The 15,340-nt window shown below is 53.3% G+C and overlaps 1 protein-coding gene across 2 annotated transcripts in view; it reads left to right on the forward strand.

The window, feature by feature from the left end:
• BAZ1B (bromodomain adjacent to zinc finger domain 1B) overlaps positions 1–11,143 on the forward strand; it is a 50,529-nt gene extending 39,386 nt beyond the window's left edge. The window contains exons 14-19 of one of the 2 annotated variants that reach the window (XM_086624832.1): positions 163–310; positions 1,946–2,093; positions 3,924–4,039; positions 6,414–6,565; positions 8,266–8,369; positions 8,961–11,143. In XM_086624832.1, coding sequence (XP_086480958.1) covers positions 163–310; positions 1,946–2,093; positions 3,924–4,039; positions 6,414–6,565; positions 8,266–8,369; positions 8,961–9,327 — 1,035 coding nt within the window. In that variant the 3' untranslated portion in view covers positions 9,328–11,143. Of the gene's footprint in view, positions 1–162; positions 311–1,945; positions 2,094–2,763; positions 2,816–3,923; positions 4,040–6,413; positions 6,566–8,265; positions 8,370–8,960 lie in introns of those variants that run through there. The other variant, XM_086624833.1, reaches the window with a different exon arrangement.
• The last annotated feature ends 4,197 nt before the right edge of the window (positions 11,144–15,340 follow it).

Below are 15,340 nucleotides of genomic sequence, written 5' to 3' on the forward strand. Positions count from 1 at the left end.
TGGATAAACCACAAATAGCACTGCTGAGGCTGTGTAGAAGGAAAGAAATACAGAGTTGAGCTTTGGTTATTAAGGGCCCCAGCTAAAGGATATAAAAACATCTTCAGACTGTAGCGAGCTGTGTCTGTGTGCTTCGTTGTAAGTTGTTAGGTCTGTCTGCAGGTTGCTTCAGCCATGGAGAAGTGGAAGACAGCAATCCGTGAGGCCCAGACCTTCTCCCGTATGCACGTGCTGCTCGGGATGCTGGATGCCTGTATCAAGTGGGATATGTCGGCAGAGAATGCCAGATGCAAAGTGTGTCGCAAGAAAGGTATGCGTTCCTGCCCCACGCCTGCGTTAAGTCGGACGCTGTCACCTCTCCATGCCCTGCTTAGGCAACATGCCCTCGTAGTCTGTCACTCTGTCTTCGGCTGTATTTTGAGTTTTGAATGTCAGGATTTACGGTCAGAAGCATTGATCTCACAGAAGCATTTGACCCTGACTCCAATAAACTGTTCTTATGAAATCAGTACACAGTCTTGCAGAACATTGCAGAGCTGCTATCCCCTGGATATTTAGAGTGTTTGGACACAAGTCATCTACGAATCTTTCTGGGAGCACTTGTGCCACTGTCCATTCCCGGGTTTCATTTTTTAGTTGGAATGGTCTTTGGGTCTCTGAGCCTTGTCAGTTAATCCCATCTTTTACAGGAGGAACGAACAAGGAGTGGTTGGGAAAGTGATTATCCTTTGTAGCTGCATGGGAGTGAGGTGGGATGATGCTACTTTGAGGCTAGAGTGGGAGTAGAACGTCCTGATGAGCTGGAAGAAGCCAACTCTTTGCCTCTTCTGTGAGAGCAGAGCAGTGAAGCTATGTGCCTTTGGCTGCTGCTCTGCTAAGGCTGGGGAAGTAACCAAGATGGTGACAAGGGGTCACCTTCTCTGTATGCATGATAAGACAAAGGGCTTTAGAGTCTTGCAGGTGGAGGGGGAAGTAGCAGGTGTGTCACCAGTGACGGAGTGCTAGTATTTGTTCTGCCATAACGTCTCCTTTTGGATGGAAGCCTGGAGGAAAGAGCTTGGTAGCACATTCTGCCTCATCATGTGCTTTTTGTCTCACTTTCTATTTGCTGAAACACTAGTGGGAAACGAGGGCAGGCAGATCTCTGGGAGAATCCTGGGCCACTTTTGTTTACCACAAGGCTATGCTGTCCCACCTCTTGAAAGAAATAAGGGCTGAATTGGTGCAACGTCCCCCTTCGCTGTGGAGCCTCAGGGGTATTCCAAACCAATGCAAGAACTGTTCTGTCTGCTGTTAAGAGGGGATTCTAGGGAGATGTGAGAGGGAGCTCATCTGAGACTAACTATAGTTTCACAGAATTGAAGAACTGGGATGTTAGAGAAAGAGACATGCTGGCAAGCTCTCTGCACATTCTTTTTTTCTTCTTCAATAAATGAAATAGCTGGCTCAGGACTGTTTCCCAGTTCCCCTGCATCAGTGAGAAGCACAAAGACTGCTAGTTCTGCTGCATACTGATTTTCTTTGTAGCCTTGCTACCTTAAGTAGAAAGATGATGCTGTGCAGGTTGACCAGATTGAAGCTAGAGTAAGAATAGCTGCGTTTATAGCTTCTTGCTAGGCTCTTGGGCATCTCTGCAGCAGACTTCTCTTTGCCTGCGTTTGGCTTGAGATTTAGCCTGGGTGGAACCTATTTGGCAGATTTCTACCTTTGCCTTAAATGAAATCTTTGCAGGGCAAGGGACTTTGCATTATTTTGTTTGGTTTTAAATGCTCCTGGTTTCCACTGCAGTGGTGAAACTGAGAAGGAAGGGTCCCTGTCGTCGGGGGGGGGGGGCACTTTGCATCTTTCTCTTGCTTTGTTCTGACCTCCAGTGCTGCAGCAGCTTCTGCTTCTCAGGTTGAGCAAGGCTGCAGCACTCGGTTACAAGTAAGTTGCACTCTCCTAGGTGAGGATGACAAGCTGATCCTGTGTGACGGGTGTAACAAAGCCTTCCACCTGTTTTGTCTGAGACCGGCGCTCTATAAGATACCAGATGGTGAATGGCAGTGCCCAGCATGCCAGCCTTCTACTGCCAGGCACAGCTCACGGGGCAGGTGAGTCACCCTCCTTCCCTTTGTGTTGCCACTGATGCACAGTTCTAGCTGTGCTTTCACAAGATGGCCAAAACAACCTGAACTAGAGCCCCTTTAAAGGTTTGGAATCACCTAATTAACTCAATGGCACTGGAACAATAGAAAAGCAATTTTTTTCAGGCTGTAACTGTAGCACACCTGTGTTTTACTGACCCATAACAACTTCAGACATTTTAACAAATAACTTCAGCGTGGCAGTGAAAAGATGCACAAAACATGAGCCAAAATTGGATGTGCTGAGGACCGTTGTATTCTTTGAGCAGGAAGTTGGGTTGCTTGTTCATGGGAGTGTAGTTGGTAGCACTGCAGCTCCGTAGTCCATTGGGCTAAGTTACTTTTGTGTTCTTGACAAGTTAGAGCAGACATTACTACAGGCTGCAGCTCAGTCCTTACTGTGCTACTAAAAATCAGGCTACAAAATGCTGCTGTGATGACTTTCTGGACCTGATAAAGCTTAACAAGGCAGGAGACCTTATAGGACTGCAGAGGGAACGTGATTTGAGGAGGAATCAAAGTTGGTCTATGCAGCAGAAATTAGTAGTTGCCTCCTGACAGCAAGGGGTTGAATTGTTTTTTGAATTGCAAGCTAGAAGTTAAATGTATGTGAGATGTATTTTTCTGTTTACAATAGACGTCCTTTGCTGATGGTGACTCTGTGCTGCATGTACCTGCATGTCAGCAAGGTGAGGCTATCAAATGGCATCTGAAGCATAAGCAGTCAACAGATCCTCCCTTCCAGAGCAGCAGTGCAATAAGAGGGGTACTGGCTTGTAACGTGCAGGTGGTGTACGGCCTTTAAAGTATTACTTACTCTCTGGGCACCTTTAAGAGTTCATCAAGCCTGTACAAAATGACAAGGCCTTAGTGCAGCTGTTCTGGCCTGAGATCATAGTTACTTTGATGTGGCAGAGTCACCTGCAAGCTGCTTGGCTCCTGGACAAGAGCCATCAGGTGGGGAAACACCTGTCTTGTTACCTGCTTTCTGCTCTTGTCTTCCTAGCTGAGGCAGGAGAAAAACGTCCACCTGGGAGAACTTTTGCCCCTCCCCTGTACTGTGTGAGCCTATTCCTTTTACTCCTCAAGATCCTCTTTCTCCAGAGGACTGCGACTCCCACAGCAGCTTTGCCTTTGTCTGCTTTTGCCTATGCATGCTGTTTTGTTTTCCTGTTTTTGTAATGGATGGGATGCTTCAACAGACACCTGCGAAAAGTTGGAACTGTGCAGGGCAGGGAGTCTCTGTGTCTTCTGAGTCAGCGCTTAAGAAGTCTGATGCTCTGCTTACTAATAAATACAAGCTTAGCTCTGAATCATACTAAACAAGTCTGTTTCTTATAGTGCACATGCAAGTGGCATGACAGTGGAAGGAGGTAATGGGAAAATATTACAGCAGAAATAAAAAAGGCCCCTTTTGAAAGTCCTTAGGCCAGGCCAGTAGACCTGGGTAGAACAGCAGCGCATCCTCTCAAGGAGGAGTAATTGCCCAGCAATCACATTCTTAAAATCCGTTACCATGTGGTCAAGGTACCTACAACAGCAAGAAGTAGACAGATTGAGCTGCTGGGGATTTTCAGCCCAAGATGTGCAGACAAGAGCCTGGGAAGTGCCCTTCTGACTGTAGCTACAAGTTGATACTCTCTGAAACACAGTGGGCTGCTTCAGCCTGAGGTGGGGTGTTTATTGTACATTGAGGTGGTCAGCAGGTCTCTGCCTGTGAACAAACTGTACAGAGGGCTCAGGGCCTCTCATGCCCAGGCTCTGGTACAACAAATGTGCTTATCTGCCTTACTCTAGGAGCTATGCAGAGGATTCTGCTGAAGATGAAGGTGAAGGTGAGGAATGTTCTGATGAACCAGATGCTGAAGAGGAAGAAGAGGAGGAAGAAGATTATGAAGTTGCTGGACTGAAATGTAAGGCTTTCCATGCAGGAAAGTAACAGAAAATATTAAGACTCTGCCTTCAGTGTCCAAAGTATTAATCCTATTTGGGACTTGTGCTTTCCTTCACCCGGAACAGGTTCTTACTTGGGAACAGTGGGAGATGTCACAGGGGAGGGCGGCGGTGGTGCTGTACATTACCTGTGGAGCTGGAGTGAACTCTTGTCCCTTTGCATAGAGTCAGCTCTAGCAAAGATTGAAACTCCCGTGGGCTCTCACTCGCTGCCCAGTCGCTCCCTGGGAACGCTGCTGAGACCATGAAGAGTGCTGCGAGGCAGTCAGCAGAGGCTGCAGCATTATCAGTTACTGGTGTTGGCAGTCTCTGTGCCTGCAGGGTTCCTTGGTAAACTGGGTGCTGTTAATGCTTACAGAGCTTTAACCACAACCCCTTCTGCTTTCTTTTTCCCTTCCCACCAGCTCATGACCTCTTAAATGCAGGATTTGGCAAGGAAGCATTTTCAAATAGTAGGACTAGCACTTCCTTTGCCCATTCCTGTGGGAAGGCACAGTACTCGAGGTGCAGTGTGGCCTGGACTGCCAGCACCCTTTGATTGCATACAGACATCACTCAGGACGTTTAGCTGGCTCATTCCTGGGCAGCTGAGTGGAATAAAATAGTGTTTTCTAGACTCCTCAATGACTGCTTCTCCATTTAATCTCTCTTTAGTATGTGTGTCCACTTTGGTTTTAGGGGAGTTCGACTCAGTCTCATTTGGGCAACTTGATGCACTGAAAAGATTGATCTTGGAATGGCACACTGCCAGCATTTGCTTTCTGTCAAAATGCCCTTGACTGACATAAAATTAACTTCAGAGTGTCTTAACCAGGGCAGATGGTGGAATCTGGAGACTGGTACCCAAAGGATTATCCCATGTTCTTTCAAGGGTTTCCATCCAGGTCTATCAGTCTTGATTCCCCTGCTTTATTCTGGTTTCAGGGATGTTCACTGATACCCTGGCTATGTATGCTGCTTGTTGTTCTGCAGTGTATCCATGTCCACACTTGGAGTGTGTTCAGCCAGTGTTGCTTGGCCAAGTCAGAAGCTGAGCCAAGATTTCCAAACAATAGCAAAAGATGGTTACAGTCACTAAAAATAAAGTGCTAAATGCAACCCCTGGTTTTAAAGAGCATTAACATGGAAAGGTCAGTGTGGAAAACTTTTGTTTTAATAGAGAAGTCTTATTAATCCTCGTGGCGTTTATCCTGAGGGATATAACCTAGAACGTTGGATTGTCAGACATTTAACACATGCTGCACGCTTGACACACAAGCAGAACGACAGCAGGCAGACGTCCTGCTGCCCCAACACACGCTCCTCCTGCGGGGGGGCCGGCAAGATGATTTATTGGACAGGGCTGGGTTAGAGGCCGCAGATGAAGTGCTACAGTGCGCTGGATACAGCTTGTGGAAGCACTTGTGACCAGGCTGGGGAAGAAGACCAACACATTCTCCTGATACAGAGGGGTCACGGGGGAAACTTAAGGAAAGGGAGTGCGTCAGCACTGTGTTTCCATCGGTGTGAAGCTCTGACGGGCAGGGTAACAAACAGGCAAGTTCCTTTCTATGGGGTGGGGTATAATGCAGCAGCCTCGGTCTTGAGGAATAAAATCCCATTGTTTCCTACTTGCAGCACGTGGAGCAGCTCCCGGCTGCAGTAACTCGACACTCCTGCTGCACACAGTTCACTTTTCAGGGGGGCTTAGCAACTGGCTTATCCCACTGTGTGGGCCACTTGTAAATACTTGGAAAAGCACCCATCCTCAAACCAGTGACGAGCAAGGGAGCAGCAGGAAAATGGGGAAACGGCAAGTTTCTGCTCCTGGTGCTTTCAGAAAGGATGTTGCAGTTGTATTTGAGGCAACTGTCTGTCCTTGCATTGCTTCCCCTGCCCTCCCTTGAGTCTCAAGGCGTCAGAGTCTCAGCACTCGGTTCTGCAGGCAGATGGGCTTGCTGTTACAGCCCTGGGCAAGCCTGACCTGCGACAGAGGAGCTGGAAGCTCCCAGGTCTCCCTTGGTCTGCCTTGAAGGTCTGCCAGTGCTGTTGGCTGGCATGTGTGACCACCCTTTAGCAGAAGGCTGTTGCCAGACAGCAATGGCCTCTTTTTGGACAGGAGGCGATTACTCGTGTATCTCATCTGGAGAGGGTATCAAGAGCACAGCTGACGGGAGCATGTGCTGAGTGAGGCCAGGCTGACAAGAAGCTGGGTCACTGCAGTCATCTGTGGATTCAGTAGCTCCTCTGTGCCGTGAGCAAGGCTCTGCCTGGTGTGTACAGCTGGGCAAAGGGCTTGTGATCGCTGCTTCCAGGCTAACGCATTCGTCTAAGCCCATGGCTTATATGTTTCAGTGAGACCCAGAAAGGCAGCCCGGGGCAAGCAGAGCACAGCCATGTACTCCTCGAGGCAAGGAAGGCACCAAAGGAAGAAGCAGTCACTGCACCCTGCCAGGGGACCCCGGCAGCAGGCTGCACCTGTCAATGGCACAGACATTGATGAGCTGGTAAGAGCCAAATCGCTCCCCGAAGGCTGCTCACATCATGAGTTATAAACGAAACAGGTGTCGTGCTTCCTCTCCTCCCCTTCCCAAAGAAAATACCCTGAATCGTATTGTGAAACCCAGGCTGGGCTGGGGGCGGGTTAACAAAGGAGGCATATCCTTAAGGGCCGGGTACAAACGGAGCACAGATATGCCAGGCATCTTTCCCCAGCCGCTTTCACACATTGTCCCCCTGGAGTAGCAGGCAGCCTGCAGCTTGTTAAAGGGTTTTAAATAGTATCCATGTGTTTCTGCAGAGAGATGGGGGGAATGAGGGGGTCCTGGATGGTCAGAGAATGCCAGCAATGTTGGACCCTTGCTCCCCAGCCTTGGCCGTTTTCTGACAGTTGTCGGTATGGTCACTCCCCAACCTCCAGGACATAATTTGGCCGTTTTAGGTTTCACTTGACATTTAAAGAATAAAACCTTATGCTCCTGAACAGAGCAATCCTGTGCGTGTGTGCTAGGCAGGGTGGAGCTGCAGCGTGCTGTGCTGTTTGTCCTGGGGAGGGACGCACCCCAGGGGATATGTGAGGATACTCCAGCCTCATGGGCCACATCACAAGCCTCTGCTACATCTGCCATCTGTCCACTGACCAGCACTACTAGTGCTGGCATATCCTGTCACACTTCCTGAGTGGTCTTGATCATGGTCTTTGGGCTCACAGCTTCTTATGCTGGGTGGAGGGGCTGGATAATGGATCTGCAGTGTCCGTTTAGCTGGTCTGTGTTACAGATGGGAGAGCAACCAAACCAGCGAGCCCAGCATGGGCTGCCACAGCCAGCTTGGAGGGGTATTCAAATGGGGAAAATCTTACTGGAACAGTTGGGTCAGGGCCTTTGACAAAACCCTGACTTGGGGCTGGGGCTCTTTCACTTGCCATTTGTCCTGGGAAGAGACCAAAGCAGGCTCGGGAATAGTGCCCTGTGTTGTGGAGCCTTCCCATCACCTGAGGCACCCTAAGCAGCCGTGCTTGGCGAGCTGCGTGCTCAGAGCCGAGGGGATGTTCCTGTGCTGGTGGCTGACCTGTGGATCCCCGGGCAAATGGCTGACCTTGCATCCCGCCAGTGTACGGGACAGCAGTGCTCGAGGCATCAGCTGCTCTTTGGTATTTAAAACAGCATGGTGGGCTTTGCAGTGTCAGTACAGCAGCACAAGTGCTTTCTCCTTCTGCTTCTCGCATGCTGGCTGCCAGAGGCTTGGAGAAGGCAGGGAGAGGGAATTTACACTCTCCATTTGCTGTCATTTATTCTTTGGCTGCTCGTTTTGACCATGCTGTCTTTGAACTGATCTTGAAAAAGCTTGCTGCCCCCAGAGAAAAGACAGGCTGCTTTGTAAGCTGTTCCCATCAGAGCTTCTAGATGGGGCTTCCATTCTGTAGCTCAAGCTGCCACTGTGTGTCTTGGCTGTTACCATCAAAGGTCCCACAGCAGAGCAGTTTGCCTCCTGATTATTGTGGAAGATGGCTGCATTTGAAAGACTTGAACTTTATTTCTGCAGCAGTACTATGTATCCCCACCCCTTGAGGCACTAGCTCGTAAGCGAGAGGATTTAAAAGAAAAGCTCTGCTAAGAACCAGCTTCTTTTGGCCTCAGAACTGTTTGCTGAACACTAAAGCCTGTAGTGGTTCCCCTCCTTTTAACAGCATCCTTTGTGTGGGCAGGTCCTTCAAACAAGGAAGACGGCACGTCGCCAAAATGTCGAGCTGCAGAAGTGTGAGGAAATCCTCAGCAAGCTGATCAAGTACCGCTTTAGCTGGCCCTTCAGGTGAGGGCAGACGGCCGCCTCCTCCACGGGCGCAGGACTGGCCGCAGGCAGTCTGTAGGTGTGGGGTGGCCCCGCTGGATCCACTTGCTGGCTGCGAGACAAGGTTTCCAAAGCAAGTTATGAATGGGAAGAAGGGGAGCAAAGCTGCTCCAGAAGAAACCACCAAGCCCTCAGTCCTCTGCTGGACTGAAGACGCGGGGCCCTTCTGAGGTGGTGGAACAGGGAGGGTGGTAGGCTGTGGGTCGGAGAGGGGAGGCAGGGGGTGGGTGCTTTCTGCAGCCCCCAGGATTGGCAGGGCATTCTGTAGGCAGTGTGTCAGAGGAGGCAGCTGTCCATGTGCCTGGAGCAGCGCTCTGGGCAGAAGGACAAGCTGCCGTCCTTCCTGTCATCGCGCTGTGGCCACTGCGGGGCTGACATGTCTGTAGCGCTGTCGAGATGCTGCCTGGGTGTGTTACGGTGCCGGGGGGGCGCGGGTCGTGGCTGCTGCTCGAGCAAAGGGGGTGGGAGTGATTCTGGCTCCTCTACAGCCCTGCACGGTGTGCGGCCGGGGCCGTCATTTTCCTCCTATCTTTGTGGCTCTTCGTTCGGCAGGGAGCCAGTGACCACGGAGGAAGCCGAAGATTACTTTGAGGTCATCAGCAACCCTATGGACTTCCAGACTATGCAGAGCAAGTGCTCTTGTGGCCATTACCGCTCGGTGCAGGAGTTCCTCTCTGACATGAAGCAGGTGTTCTCCAACGCCGAGTGCTACAACCGGAACGGGAGTCACGTACTGTCCTGCCTGGAGAAGACAGAACAGTGTTTGATTGACATGGTGCACAAACACCTGCCTGGCCACACGTATGCACGCAGGAAACACAAGAAGCTCTCTGCCAGGTGCCAGGGACTGGAGGAGCAGGAAGGGGACAGCGAGTCAGAGCCCCTTGAACATTCTCGGGGGCGAAAAAAGAAGAAATGAAGGATGGGGAGACCAGGGGGGAGAGCCAGAGCTGGAGCAGGCCTTCTGGTGCTGCCGGGTGGCAGGATGGGTTGTCTGGAGGGAGCTGGGAAGCAGCAGGCACTTCTCCATTAATCCAGCCTTCCCTTTGGCCTGTCCTAATTTTAATTTTTCTGCAATTTCCTCAAGTATTTGGTCATCCATTGAGTGAGCAGAGATGACTTACTGCTTCCTGCAAAATCCACAAAGCTCTTAACGAGTCTGTCCTGCTAGGAGGGGAAGATGGGAGGGCAAGGGGACGGCCTGGCCAAAGCCTGGCTGGGCAGGGGAACATGAAGCCTACTCCAGCTCAGGCGCTGTCAGCTTCCTTGGGATGAGTTGCTTCCTCCCCTCCACGAGCAGCCAGCGCCGGAGCGCAGTGGGACCTCTGCCGTCTGCTGCCTGGGATGTGAAACCAGCCTTGACCTGGTGCAGGGAGGGATCGTATTGCTTCACGGAAGGACGGGGTGCGATCAGGCCAATGGGCTGCTAGTTCTTGTATGTATATATTTATATGGTGTTAATTTTGAGCCCCCAGGGAAGGGCTGCATAGGGCAAGCGAGCACTTACATTTATGGAGATACAGCTTTCACCAGCATCCTGACACAATTGGCTTTGAGGTGCTCTTGCTTTTCCCCTCTCTCTCTTCTCGGGGAGCGATCTCGGGAGGTTGTGCTCTGAAGAAGGTTCTTCTGAGCTCAGCTCTTCACACGTCCGCAGCAGAGGAGGCAGTTGGCTTCGCCGCTCACCTTGAACAGCTCACAATCACGTAGCCCTTTGGATGAGTGGAGCGCCAGAAGCGTACTGGAGAGTGTGGCTTTCTGCACACCCGGTAGGGAGCTCCAGGGCAAGGGGAGCAGCAGAAACATGTTCTGTGTAACTTTTTAAAATTAATTTTCTAGTTCAAAGTGGCTTGTTTCTAGCTGTGATCTTGTACAAAGAACACCTGTAAGATACTGTTGTCTTGCTTTGGCACATGTACAGTTTATATGAAACCATTTTTGCTTTATATTTTCCCCCTCTTTAAAACTCATTTTCCAACCAGTAGCTGGAGTTACACCAAGGGACTTGTTGACAGGGGTCTCCCAGTCCCTCTCTAGCCACGCTCTCATCATGTTTTATATAATACCTTCCCCAGCACAGCGAGGACTGCCCCACACTGGCCGACCAGCCCGATCCTGCTGGGAGGCTGCTCTGCCGCGGCCCCAGCAGCGGGTCCTGCCGCCTGAAATACTGACTTTTCTCTGAGAAAAGGATGTGTTTTTTCATCGCCTCTTCCTCTCCATCATAACAGGTTTTGATCATACAACCAGGGCTTGAACTTTTTATTACAGAAGTCTCCAATTTGGCACAAACCAGCCACAGGGCTGCTGTATACTGGTTTTGTAACAAAAGCAAAAGCAGCTGTTGCAGCTCCTGTGAATTGAGAAGAAACAAACTGTTGATTAAACATTGCGGCCTAGTTTTGTGAACTTTTTAGGTTTTGTTTACCTTTTTTTGTTCTAACAGGTATTCATTTCAGTTCTGGACTGTCAATGGCTGCAGAGACTAGGAAGGTTTCTGGCCACTTCCCTCTTCGTCTCTCCCCAGTCTCAGCTCCCTGCCCCACAGAATAGCACTGACGTTTGTATGTCGCACGTCCCTTCAGAGGCTTTGTTTTGTCCTGTTCATAGAGAACGTTTTCTGCAGGTCCTACACAGTGAAACCTTTGAAACTTTATGTTTTTTAAAAATAAATGTCACTGGGGGGGAGGGGGTTTCTGCTAAGGGCTGTACTTGTAATAAATTGGAAACTTAAAAATAAACATTATGTACTTGTGTTTGTAAAATCGTCTTGCAGCGAGTCTTTTGCGGGTGCCCTGTGTTTGTGCGGGACTGTCTGGGATGTGCCACCTCTGCTTCCCCGGAGCCCTCCTCAGACATGATACCGCTGCCTGCCAGAGGGAAAAATGAGCCAGGGAGCAGGGAGTCTGGGTCAGGTCAGCTTACAAGTCCGGAGAGCCAAACTCCTGCTTGGGTTTGGTTATACCAGCCCCTGGGCTGTGCCTGAGTTCCCCGTATCGCAGCCCGGTTGGGCCGTGCCCTCTGTGCCAGGGCTGCTGGCACACGCCATCCTTCTTCCTGAGCTGTGCTGGGCAGGAGGTAACGGGCTGCTGTGGACATGTGTGCTCCGTGCTGGCCGAGTTTATCGTCCTCCCCAGAGACAAGGGATGCGGCTGTGCTCTTCCTGCCCCCCGCACAGCAGGAGGTCACCATGATGCGGGAGCCATCCTTGGGCCCACCACCCCTTTCGGTCTCTTGTGGGCTGCTGGTGTGACACATCCTCCTGCCACAGGGTGCAGGGTGGCACTGGGTCACTTTCCTGAAGGGGATGATGGGGGAGCTGAAATGTCTCTGCTCTTTCACCGCAGCGTTGCCTGGCTGGCCATCCAAACCGCCGCCCTCCTCCCATTCACTTGTGCGTGGCGACCGCAGCCTCGTGGGCTGCAGCTCGGAGCTCAGCAAGGACCGTTCCCGCTGTGTGTCTGAAAGCGCGACTCCCAGCCCACCACCCTGGCCTCTGGCAGCCTGATGGGGTCACACTGGGCCCTGACATCGTGAGCTTCAGCGGCAGCATGGGCCGGGAAGGCAATGAACCAGCGCTGACATACAACCCATCATCTGTGAAACGAGTGTGTCGGCCAAGTTTTGCCTGTGTTTCTGCCAGTGCTGCACTGCCAGGAGGGCGATGGTTTCCTGGGTGTCTTCACAGCCTTCCTTGTGTGTGCTCCAGCCAGGTCCAGCTCTGCTGGGCAGAGGAAATCTGATGGGTTTGAGGGCTCGAAGGCTCTCAGCGATGGACGGATGCTGCGTTCCCCCGGGAAGCCTCATCCCCTCCCCACAAGAAGTGGTTTGTCTTGCTGGGCATGCAGCAGGACCTGGGTGAATCAGTGTGACTCAACCTGGGACATTTCCAGGCCTCAGCGTGGAGACCTCACACCAGCATCTGCTCCGAGACCTTTTCAGAGACTTGCTTTTTATAGCAGCCCCTGCATGGCATCAGTGTCCTGTGCAGGGGCTATAAATAGCTGTCCCCACGCCTGGCAGGCGAGTGCATGGGGCTGGCACCACAGGCTGGGGGACAGTCACCAGCCTGGCTGCACCCACCATCTTCCCGGGGCTGGCCCGGGACAAACCCCAGTGGGACACCTGTTTGCTGGAGTTCCACCATAGCCTCAGGAGAAGGCCATGGGGGCACAGCAGGTGAGAAGCCTTGAACATGGGTCTCCCCTTGGCTTCCTCATGGCTTAATCATTATTAACCGATTAATATTTTGGGTAACTTGGGGTTTTTACCATGTTCTCAGAGTGCAGCGACTTTCCTTCTACTCAAAACCTGGAAGGAGCATCATGCCTTGGGATGGAATAACATCCACAGGTCAGTGAGTGCTGGGCCGCACTAGGTTCGACTTCTCCACGCTTAGCTGGACCAGGACCGTGGGGTGTCCTGAGCCCACTCTCACCCAGTGGCAGCCCTGGCTCAGCCTCTGCAGCCATCCCTCCTGCTGGTGCTGGGGACGGGCAACCATGGCAGTGGTGCCCAAGCTGGGGGAGGCTGCTCCTGCAGGGATGGGGCAGTGCTGAGCCTTGCTGCCCCTCGCAGAGGGGCTTCTGCAGCTGCCTCAGCCCTGCTGGAGCCAGGTGTTTGGCTGGGGCTGCTCCAAGTTGGATGGAGAAGGGATGCAAGGATGAGCTTGGGGTGGGGGGATACAGAGCAAGACTGAGCTGCCCCAGCACAGGGTTGAAAGCAGCTGTGACAAGGGGACAGGTGGCACAGAGCCCTTCCAAAGTGCAGCTCCGGTTTGGGGCTGGCTCCGTGGAAGAGCCATGTCTCCCGAGTGGGGCAGCCATGCCCAGCACCTCGGGGCTGGCAGCCTCTGGCGTAGTCGGCTGGGCTGCCAGGGCTGATAGCGCAGGGTGGTCGGGCACCAGAGGCCCCGCTGCTGCCCGACAGCTGGGAGCCCGGCCGGACCGCTTATCTGGGTGAGCGCTCGAGAGGCAGCGAGTTACTTGGCAAGTGCCGGGTGCTCAAGGGCAGCCTGTCCTCGCCGGGCCCCGCGAGCCAGGACACGTGCATGCCCCAGCGCCATCGCCGTGCCTGCCAAAGGTGCACCAAGCTGGCTGAGGGCTCAGCCCTGCGGGGTTGCTGCCTGCAGCCCAGGGAGCGTCCGGCACACAGGCTGTATCCCTAGCACTGGGACACGGCCCTGTGCCCCCTCCCCGGCAGCCCCTGCCCCATGCTGTGCCCAGCTCCCTGAGCTGGACTTTGGAGCCTGTCCGGCAGCCAGTGTTGACTCTCCTGCCCCATGTCACGGCCCTTTTATCCTCCCAAACAAACCTTCCCATGGCATCACCATCAGCCTGGGTGCTCACCCACACTCTAAGAGCCCATGGGCACAGCAGGGGGGGGCACACCTATTCCCAGCACCCCAAATCAGGTGCAAGCCCCTCCCTCGGTGTGCCCCCACTGCTGGCACCAGGCATCCTTCACATCTTGGCTGCCACACCAGCTCCGTGGGGGAGGTGAAGGCTTTTCCTACATCAGTCACTCGACTTCTCCCGCCGTACCAGCACCCCCAGGGGCAGCGGGGGTGCAGATGAAAGGCACTTCGTGGTATCAATCACATCACATCAATCACAGCAGCACAAAGGCCCAGCAGGGTGGTGGGCGAGGGGCCGCCAAACCCAGCTCCTGCCACCACCTCCAGCTCAGGGCAGGGTCGGGGGGTCTCATACCTCTGCTTCAGCTGCGGCTCTGAGCCACGAGGGCTATGCCAGGGCCAGGGCCAAGGGCTGCCGGTGGAGGTGGGCAGGGGTGCTAATTCAGGTGCTGAAAGGAGGGTCCTTCTCAGGCTTGTTGCTCCCTGGGCAAGAGGGACAGGAGGTCCCAGAGATCCTCACTGCCCCAGCCTGCATGCCGGCTAGTTAACAGGCAGTTAGATGATGGACACGTCTGAGCATCACCAGGGCTGCCTGTGTTCCTGTTCAGCCCCTTGCCCACTGTGGGGTCAGGGCAGACCCCATCTTTTTCCCCTGGCACTGGGTACCCAGCATATATCCCCAGAGGCAGCCGGGCAAACCAACCCCCCCGACCCTCTGCAGGGATGAGCTGCCCTCCACCAAGGTGTCTCAGGGCAGGGTGGGCAGTGGCCCTCACCACTGAGCCCCTGGCAGAGCCACCCTGCCTGGGAGGATGGTGGCACCCACCACCAGCACACAGCAAGGACGCCCCAGCTCCCCCCGCCAGGCCCGGAGCACCAGCTGAGGCTTGAGTTTCCCTCCGGACAATGGGGAAGGCAAGCTGGGATTGTAACCGGAGCGGGGGATAAATAAAGCTGCCCAGAAGTTTCCATTACCCACACCTCAGGCTTCTGAGTGGGACATCAAAGCTGAGCCCTCTCCATCCCGTGCCCCCAGCCCATCACCCTGGCTCCCAGCCTGCTGTGCCCCGGGTGCCAGCGCACCGAGCCCCCTCGCCTGGCACCGAGGCCCCGGCAGCTGACGGCACTGACACAAATCACCTACAGAGCTCAGAGTGGAAAAGATGATCCGTTCGTGTGACAGTGTAGGAAAACCCCTCCGCCTGGGCCGGGAAACGGCGGGTGCCAGAACCAGCTCTGGGGAAGCCACAGGAGGAGCTGGACGGGGGAGCCCCCCGATACAACGCGCCCACCACAGCCAGCAGCACCCTGGCATGGCATGCTGCCCCTCTTTCCGAGAGCCCCTTGGGCCTGGCACACTCCTGCCACAGGGACCACAGCCCTGACCCCCTGCCTAGGGGGCTCCCGTGGGGCTCTTCTCGAGCCCCTCAAATCCCTCCAAACAGCACCAGGCTCTGTTGAAATAACACATCCAGGGTTTATTGTTTTTTCCATTCCTCGCATCTAATGATTAAAAAAAAAAAAATATCTAAAATAAATTACAGAATTAAATAAACACAGACCGGATTATTCCCCT

Source organism: Tauraco erythrolophus, chromosome 21 (genome assembly GCF_009769465.1).
Source record: "Tauraco erythrolophus isolate bTauEry1 chromosome 21, bTauEry1.pri, whole genome shotgun sequence".
NCBI classification, from domain to species: domain Eukaryota; kingdom Metazoa; phylum Chordata; class Aves; order Musophagiformes; family Musophagidae; genus Tauraco; species Tauraco erythrolophus.